General features: G+C 38.7%; 1 protein-coding gene across 1 annotated transcript; it reads right to left on the bottom strand.

Annotated features, from left to right (window-relative positions):
- Nucleotides 1-207: 207 nt before the first annotated feature.
- Nucleotides 208-2511, bottom strand: LOC106306537 (ferredoxin--nitrite reductase, chloroplastic). Its single transcript, XM_013743189.1, has 4 exons — nucleotides 2023-2511; nucleotides 1590-1944; nucleotides 1214-1502; nucleotides 208-1140 (listed from the first exon to the last, which is right to left on the bottom strand). Exons 1-4 carry the CDS (start codon nucleotides 2396-2398, stop codon nucleotides 400-402), a joined length of 1761 nt encoding a protein of 586 aa, XP_013598643.1. The 5' UTR covers nucleotides 2399-2511; the 3' UTR covers nucleotides 208-399.
- Nucleotides 2512-9778: the final 7267 nt, after the last annotated feature.

Below are 9778 nucleotides of genomic sequence, written 5' to 3' on the forward strand. Positions count from 1 at the left end.
GATATTCGGGACCTCTGGGAAATTAGGGTTTTCCTAGTTTCCTTATTTAAACGGAAATCTACAGTGCGAATTTCGGTTCCCACGTATCAAAACAATCTGAGATTCACAATGCTGTCATGACTTACGCTGTTACTCGTTGGAAATATTAGGAGGCAGAGAATCTTAATTATAACTTTTCGTTTATAAAGCTAATAGCAGAAAGATAAATCATCGGAATTATAACTACATTATAAAAGAAAATATTACAAAACAATCAACAACAAGTTACAAGTTTCAACAACAAGAGCTACAAAACCCGAATTTTATGGGAACAAACACAATATCAATGTCTGAAACGAGAGGGAGAGAACAATTATTGTCCTCAACTTATTAAAGATCCAAAAGCTTTGAATCAATCGATCAATCTTCATTATCTTCTCTCTCTCTAGGCACAGCACCAAATTCTTTGATAAGAATCTCAGCCACCAAGGGAACCAACTCCGTAACACGAACACTTTTCTTATAAATCTCTCCAAGATGTGAGTCGCTTCCTATTCGTCCTCCAACGTACACGTCAGCACCCTCGACAGGCTTCCCGTTCTCACCACGTGTCAAGCATCCCATGAATCCAATATCAGCCACTTGGACTTGTCCGCAAGTGTTGGGACATCCTGTCCAATGCATCCTTATTGGCTTCGGCACAGCTACAAGTCTCTCCACTTCTTCCGTCACTTTTAGTGCTCTTAGTTTGGTCTCGATTATCGCTTGTCCGCAAAACTGGTTCCCTGTACAAGCGACCAAGCCTTTCATCAAGATAGATGGCTCAGGGGAGAACCTGTTCTTGAGAAACGGTTCTTGAAGCAGAGCTTCGGTTTTGGAGGTCTCCACGTTTGGGATGATAATGTTTTGCTCTACGGTGAGTCTGAGCTCGCCTGTGCCGTAGGTGTCAGCTAAACGAGCAAGCTCGTCCATGTCATCCGCTTGTAGCCTACCGACCGGACAGTGAAGGCCAATGTAGCTAAGACCTTCTTGTTTCTGAGGGTGGACTCCGAAGTAGTCTCTCCTCTCCCATTGTTTGTTCACGAGATCCTCCGAAGATGCTCTCTCGAGTTTACCGCTTGGCATTCTCTTCTCTACTTCAGCTCTAAATCCTTCAACGCCCTGTTAAATTACATCGAAAGAAATCAAACTTCAACTCTCAAATTTTTCTAAAAGTAAAATGAATGAAACTTACAAGTTCATCGATGAGCCACATCATTCTTGTCTTCTGTCGGTTTCCTCTGGTTCCAAGATCTCTGTAGGCTTCAAGAACAGCTTTGCAGAGCGGAAGAACGTCTTCAGCAGGGACCCAAGCATCGAGGGGAATAGCTTCTTCACATCTTTTAGGACTAAAGAATCCTCCCACAAGCACATTGAATCCGAAGCGGCCATCTTTATTAGCAGGCATGTAAGCTAGATCATTGATATGCGGATGCTCATAGAGATCATGCGTCCCAACAACACACACATTCCACTTTCTCGGCCTGCACACAAAAAAAAAAACAACAAGAAACTATCTTTAGCATATTCATTCACTCTACCAAAGCACAAGTCAATCTCAGAGAACGCACAAGTTGGTGAAATCAGGGTTTCCACGGGAATTGGCAGTGATAAATTGCGAGAGAAGATTGGTGTAAGGTCTTGTATCGACAATCTCATCAGGATCAATCCCAGCTATAGGATTGCCAACAGGGTTCCTCACATTATCCATCCCACTCTGGAGACTCGTCAACCCAACGGAAGCAAGGCCTTTCAAGATCTCAGGGACATCAGGCAAGACAACACCACGGATCTGCCAGTTCTGTCTTGTTGTCACATCAGCACATCCATCTTCGCCATACTTCCTAATCACACTCGCTAGGTACCGAGTCTGTGCACTTGTGGTCACACCGTTGGGTAACTTCAACCTCATCATAAACTTGCCATCTGCAAAACAAGAGTCATCCTTTTAAATCCAAATCAAGAAAAGAACACAAGTCTTTCACTCTGAAACATGAAACATACAGTGATGCTTCCGGCGATGGAACAAGCCAAGCCACTTGAGTCTAACATCAACATCTTCTTTAGAAGACTTCTCGCTGTCGATCTCTTCCATAGATTTCTTGGCGAGCTCTTCGATCCCATTCTCCATGAACAGCTTCATCGGCTCTCTCTCGATCTTAACCTTCTCCTGTGGGTTGATCCCTTTTCGAAACTTTTCCTTGAGAATGAAAAACCCATCTCTCAGTTCAACTCTCGGCTCGAGCCGATCTGCGTCTACGGTGGGAGAAGCGGTGGACTCCGCTGGATGAGCGGTCTGTGCGCCGACGATGACGGATCTTCTGGGTTTTGATGGGAGGAGAGCAGTGAAATGGAGAGAGAGAGAAGAAGAGGAAGTCATGGCCGAAGGAGGAGGTGAGAGAAGGTTGGAGACGTGCGGACATTTTTGTAGAGGGAAGACAGGAGCTCTTGAGCGATCCAAAGGGTCAAGTCTCTTCTGATCATTTGTTGTTAGGAGGAGACAGACACTTCCCCCTGATTTTCTCTTTTTGATTTATTTTTATTGAATCGAAATCATTTTTTTTTAATTTGATGCCCATTAATGTATGATTTACTTTCATGTTCTAATCTCGTTTTCTCCATTTTTTTCTTGACAAGGCAGCGTTTGACTTTCAACCAAATTTAGCGGTATTTGTTGCATATTCGAATGGTAATAAATATATATCGTATCTTTTTTTTTTCTCACCTCTAAAGTATATATGTATCTTATGTAACATTATAGAGAATTTAAAATTCAGTGGACACTATAATAGTAGTAATAGTACTAGTAAGACAATAATACCCATTGATTTCTAATATTATTTTCTTGATAGACGGATTTTGACTTTAGAGTCAGTTTTAGCTGGTATTTGTTGCATATTCGATTGGTATATCTTTCTTTTCACTATTTCTTTTACTTCTATAGAATATATACATCTTATTTGTTTTTTTTTTTTAAATAACACTTACTTCTATAGAATATATACATCTTATTTAAAATACATCTTACATAACACTATAATACAATATTTAAAATTCAGTGGACAGCACAACATTTTTTTGAAATATATTGTATATCTTTCTTTTCTAGACGAGCTATAATGAATCATCACAAGTTCTACTTAAGTAGAATTTTCAAGAGACTGCATAGTTTATCTTCAACAACAACTAAAACGATTTGTATTTAGTGGTGTGAAATTTATGTATGGCCTAACTTAATATTATTTAATTAATTAAATTTTATTAGTTACCTAGTTTCCCCATATGCGTTCTTTGACGTTATTGTAGAGACATGAACAACTATCATCACAACGTCTTTTTTCTTTTTGCCTTTTCTGTCAGCCCACAACCGTAGTTTTTATATTTCTATTTTCGCACAATCCGTAGCAACTTGTATAGTAGCATCATATTTTAACGTTTTGCAATTTATCAATAGAATCAGGACTGAAAAGAATACATCAAGGTCGGGGTGACATAACTAGCCAAGGACCGAACTATTTGTGAGTAAAATAGAAAAAAAAACATCCGCCAGAAAAGGAAATGGTGGTCGTCAGATACGGTAGTAATATCCTAGGGAAGGTATATCTGTGTTATTAAAATTTATCTAGTTAAATATATAATTTTTGACTAAATTTTTTAGTAGAATATTTTGCATAATGATATACCATGGTATAAGTTTTTATTTAGTATATCATATGCGTTCAGAGTGTGTTTTAGAGTATTTCAGGTTTAGGTCATGCGCCAGATGTTTGTAGATGCATTGGTGATTATGGGACTATTTGAAGTGCAGAAGTGTGCAGATACGCCAGATGTTCAGCTATTGATGGAAACCTCTCCACGGTGAAATTGAGCTGATATTTTGACACAAAATAGAGATTTGAGTTAGCTTTCCAATGCCACCGATTTAAGATCAGTCAGCATCCTATAGGAGAAGTTATGTCTGATTTACTGAAGAGTGGTCCGCCTAACTCGCAAGAAGAAGCTGTCGAGGATATGAACAAGTGTCGATCGACACTGATTCCAGAAGACGGGTAGAGATTATTTTAAGACCGATTTAGATCCAGAAGTCAACACAAATTACCAGAATGCCCATGCACGAATTGATACCTAATTTATATAGTTTTCTAAACCATCATTGACGGCTAAGCTTAATTGTATTGTTTTGTTCTAGGTTTTCTCTAAGTTAGGAGAGAATATCAATTCTCCTTCAAAGATTGACTGGAACTCCATTGGTTTTATACTTGATTTATATGATTTATATTCAGACTATGATTTGTGTTATTGCTTGCATGTCTTGAGTAATCATCGTGTTAGATTTAGGGATTTCATGAGCTTAATGGCAAACTGATAATAAATTAGAATTTCTAGGATTGTTTATACATTTCTACACCAGGGTGGCTTGTAATATTAGGAGCTAGAGTAATTGGAATAACATGAGAGTGTGACTAATTGCTTGAACCTAGAATCATAGAACAATTGAGAGGAACGAGAGTGCAATCGATTAACGGAACCTGAATCCTGTTGGATTAGATACCTAGGCGCATACGAGAATTGGTTTAGGAATTTAGTTAAACAATATCGATCTGAGCATTAAATTATGTTCGAAAGAGGTATCGATCGACACCCTATATGTGTATCAATCGATACTCATTCTATATCGCATACGAGAGTATGGATATATATTCGAACATGTAGAATCACAACGAGAGCTGGATATCTTATAATTGTATCCGAGTTCTAGAATTAAATCTATAAAACCCTTGGCATCTTTGATTTGTGTTTTGAATCTTTTGAATGATAAATCCCTAGATCTAGCGCTTTCTCCTTATCGTTTTCAAACAAATATCTTCTATTTACTATTTAGTTATTTACTTCTTTTATATTATTTGGAACTCCATTGGTTTTATACTTAATTTATATGATTTATATTCAGACTATGATTTGTGTTATTGCTTGCATGTCTGAGTAATCATCCTGTTAGATTTAGGGATTCATGAGCTTAATGAAAAACTAATAATCAATTAGAATTACTAGGATTGTTTATAGATTTCTACACCAGGGTGGCTTGTAATACTAGGATCTAGAATAGTTGGAATAACATGAGAGTGTGACTAATTGCAAGAACCTAGAATCATAGAATAATTAAGAGGCACGAGAGTGCAATCGTTTAATGGAACCCGAATCTTGCTGGATTAGATACATAGGCGCATACGAGAGTTGATCTAATAATTTAGTTGAATAATATCGATTTGAGCATTAAATCATGTTCGAAAGAGGTATCACATACGAGAGTATGGATATATATTCGAACATGTAGAATCACAGCGAGAGCTGAATATCTTATAATTGTATCCGAGTTCTAGAATTAAATCTATAAAACCCATGGCATCCTTGATTTGTGTTTTGAATCTTTTGAATGATAAATCCCTAGATCTAGCGCTTTCTCCATATCGTTTACAAACAAATATCTTGTATTTATTGTTTAGTTATTTACTTCTTTTATATTGTTTGGAACTCCATTGGTTTTATACTTGATTTTATATGATTTATATTCATAATATGATTTGTGTTATTGCTTTCATGTCTGAGTAATCATCTTGTTAGATTTAGGGATTCATGAGCTTAATGTCAAACTGATAATCAATTAGAATTGCTAGGATTGTTCATAGATTTATACACCAGAGTGGCTTGTAATACTAGGATCTAGAGTAGTTGGAATAACATGAGAATGTGACTAATTGCTTGAACCTAGAATCATAGAAGAATTGAGAGGCACGAGAGTGCAATCGATTAACGGAACCCAAATCCTACTGGATTAGATACCTAGGCGCATATGAGATTTGGTCTAGGAATTTAGTTGAACAATATCGATCTGAGCATTAAATCATGTTCGAAAGAAGTATCGATCGACACCCTATAGGTTTATGGATCGATACTCGTTCTGTATCGCATACGAGAGTATGGATATATATTCGAACATGTAGAATCACAGCGAGAGATGGATATCTTATAATTGTATCCGAGTTCTAGAATTAAATATATCAAACCCTTGGCATCCTTGGTTTGTGTTTTGAATCTTTTGAATGATAAATCCCTAGATCTATCGCTTTCTCCTTATCGTTTACAAAAAAATATCTTCTATTTACTGTTTAGTTATTTACTTCTTTTATATTGTTAGCCTGGCTTAATCTTAATATCTCTAGTCTATTGTGTGACCACGCTCCCTTTGGATTACAATTAACCTATTATTTGAGAGAGTAGCTTGAAGGTTAATTTGAGCATATCAAATTTGGCGCCTTTGTCGGGAAGCATTGGATTCGCCATTAGATTTGGTTAATAGGTTTAGTCTAGGTTTTATTTTATGTTTTAAGTTACTTACAAAAACAGTTCTTGTTTTTCAGGTACATGTCCATCAGTACTAGAAGTAGCAAGGAGAAAGAACTTTTCTTCTCAGACCCAACACGTTTGGAACGCTCAATCCGCAAAGAGAAATGCGCAGCATTGTTCGACACCAACTCTTCTTTGTTGATCGACACTTGTGAGGGAGCAACGATCGACACTTCTACTAGAGCATCGTTTGATACCATCCCGCGAGCAGACAACATGGTTGCAGCTCTTGTGCTGATAAGGGATAGGAATGGAGACCTGCATGACCCTGAAGGTCATCTGTGTAATGCAGCAGGTCAGAAAATAAATGGACATGGGGATGTAATCCATGAGCCATCTGTTGCTACTGAGGATGCTAAAGTTCTCCGACAGAGAACAATAGCAGAATGGATCAGGCATAGTCAGTTGTATACCAACATGCGTTCGATTCAATCTCTAGAAATCCAGGGTGTTGCTAAAAATCCCGCCTACTTTTCTTATGTAGGCCAGCATTCCTTTCATGGTCTTCCTCATGAAAATCCCTTGGACCATATTGAAACTCTCGAAGAGTTTGTGTCTCTTATTCAGAAGCATGAGGGAACCGAAGACTACATCATTTGCAAGCTGCTCAAATATTTTATCTCTGGAAATGCGGTTGATAGGCTGAAACTCCTACCACCAGGGTCTCTGACTATCTGGAATGATGTCAAGACTGCATTTCTGACTGAATTCTTCGATGATGCAATGGCTGCATAGATGTGGAATAAAATTTGGACATTCTCTCAAGGACCTATTGAAGCTTTCAGAAGCTCTTGGAACAGGTTTAGGAGTTACCAAAAGGATTGTCCACATCATGGTCTTACGGGAGTTCAGCTGTTGGAAATTTTCTTCTGGGGTATTTATTTGCATTACATGTTGATGCTTGATGGTGCAAGCGAAGGAAATATCAAGACCAAGACTCCAGAAGAAGCTAAGAGACTGATTGAGAACTTGGTGTCTAGCAACATTACCAAGAATGCAAATATGAACCTGAAGAAATTGGTTGTAATGGATGATGATAAGTTCATTGAGGTCAAAGTAAAATTTGGTTTTGTTCATGAGGTCTCGATGGTGGGTCAGGTTGAGAATTACTTTAATGAAGCCGGTTTTCAGAATTATGATCAGATGATGGAATCTATGATGGAACAAGAACTAGAAAATCAGCAGAAGAGGATTGCAGACTTTGATCTGAAGTTGGATTTTATCGAGAAAGAGCTGAATGGAAAATTTAAAATCATGGCCGCTCATGTCAAGATGCTAACCACTCAGATTTTTCAGTTTACAAGAGCTGTGGAGAGGCAAGAAACACTTCTTAAAGGGAGAGCTGAGAAAAGCCACATGCACCATGTCATCTTAGATGATGACTTTGGGGAAGTGATCGAGCATGAGAATCTGGAAGAATGTGCTTTTCTAATCGAAAGTTCTATGTCTATTGGCAGCTCGCACTGGTGTCGATCAACCCCATCAGATGAGCACCGATCGACACCCCTTGAAGAATACATGGGAACTGTGAGAACTCAAAGCCACACATACTTTTCTGCACGAAACCTACATCCTCCCATCCCATACCATGTTAACACGAACGACATCGATCGACACACACATGACATAATCGATCGACAACAACAACCGAACAGTGATCGACTACTCAAGTGCAGCTACCAAAGCCAACAGTGAACATCAACCAGCAACCTGCATATGCACCAGGAAAGGATCAATCAACCCCAGCTGTACCCTCATTTGTTGAGAGTGTCGATCGACAACACACACCCAGTGTTAATCGACACCATATGTACGAGCATGAACCTGTCATGGATCAGCAGACAACAAAAGAAACAATTCTAGTTGAGAAGAGAGTGAAATCTAGGAAACCTTATGTTCCCAAACATTTCAAGAGAGAAGCTAACAAAGCTGAACTTGATGGATTTCACAAGAGAGAGAAAAGGGTTCCTAAAGATATATCTTTGTGAAAAGGGTTCCTAAAGATATATCTTTCGAGGATGTATATCATAAGTACAGACTTGGTAATTTCTTCAGAGAGCGCAGAGAGACAGATAAGGACACTGAGTTGCTATTTAACAAGGTCAGCCATAAAATCAAGAAGACATTGAAGAAGGAGCAAGATCCTGGGAAGTTTCAGATTCCGTGATGTATACGTAGCCAGGTTTTCCTAATGCCCTTTGCGAAACTGGATCTGCGGTCAGCATCATGGCCAAGGACACTACTGAGATGTTAGGATTTAAGGTGGAGCCTTCTCAAGATAGTTTCACCTTTGTGAATAACTCTAGAGCAAACTCATCCGGTATGATCAGGAATGTTAAAGTAGAGATAGGGGAATGCACTGTCCCAGTGGATTTTTATGTATTGCAAATCAAATCATGCTGGAAATCTTCTCTTCTTTTTGGAAGGTCCTTCGTGGCTACAGTGGGAGCAGTTTGTGATCTGAAAAAGAAAAAGATGTGTCTGACTAATGTCGATAAAAGTGTCTTCTATGATCATGTGGAGAAGAACAACAGAGATGAGTTTATTTCATGCATAGAGATGTCTAAAGATCCAGCACCCACAGCTGATTTAAATCGCAAGACTGCAGAATCAGCATCAGCGTCAATCGACACTCAGCCAACAGTATCGGTCGATACCATCCGAACTTCAAAACAAACCGAGACTGAAAAGATTAAGTCTGGGGGAAGAACTAGGAAGAAGACAAAGAAAAAAAAAGTAGATGCAGATTTCTTGTCACTGGTTCCTTCGCAATGTCATGAGGGAAGTTTTGAATATAGGGTGTTCTGCAAAGGAGGTCTACAACCTTTCACCAAGGTCAGAGTTCAATGTGATCCAGAGCTGAGAGGCAAAGGGAAAGCTTCTGCAAGATCTCTCATCAACTGTATCAACCATATGAGGAAGAGAGACACTTAAACCTGTTTTGGAGCAAGTTTTCATTCTCATCCGGACTGAATCAGATCTCAATAAGTCAAGCTAATGACTGAAAATAAGCGCAGAGTGGGAGGCAATCCACTATTAGGTAATTTTAGTTATATGTAGTATTCATTTTATACTATTTGTCGCATTTTTTTCAGAAAAATGATGAAAAGACACTCTAGCTGCGGCCGAACGACACTGTAGCGAACGTCACTGTAGCTGAGACATTGTTCTACCGAAAAACGATCCGAGGAAGTAAAGTTATGTACCAGCATCGACCGACGACTGGCCAGTATCGGTCGACACCACTTCAATCGAGCATCGACGACACCTGATCAATGTCGATCGACGCTCATCACATACGGCATGTATAACTCGTTTTTCCTTGTTAAATATTTACCTATGGTTTATTTTCCCA

This window comes from Brassica oleracea, chromosome C7 (genome assembly GCF_000695525.1).
Source record: "Brassica oleracea var. oleracea cultivar TO1000 chromosome C7, BOL, whole genome shotgun sequence".
Classification (NCBI taxonomy): Eukaryota; Viridiplantae; Streptophyta; class Magnoliopsida; order Brassicales; family Brassicaceae; genus Brassica; species Brassica oleracea.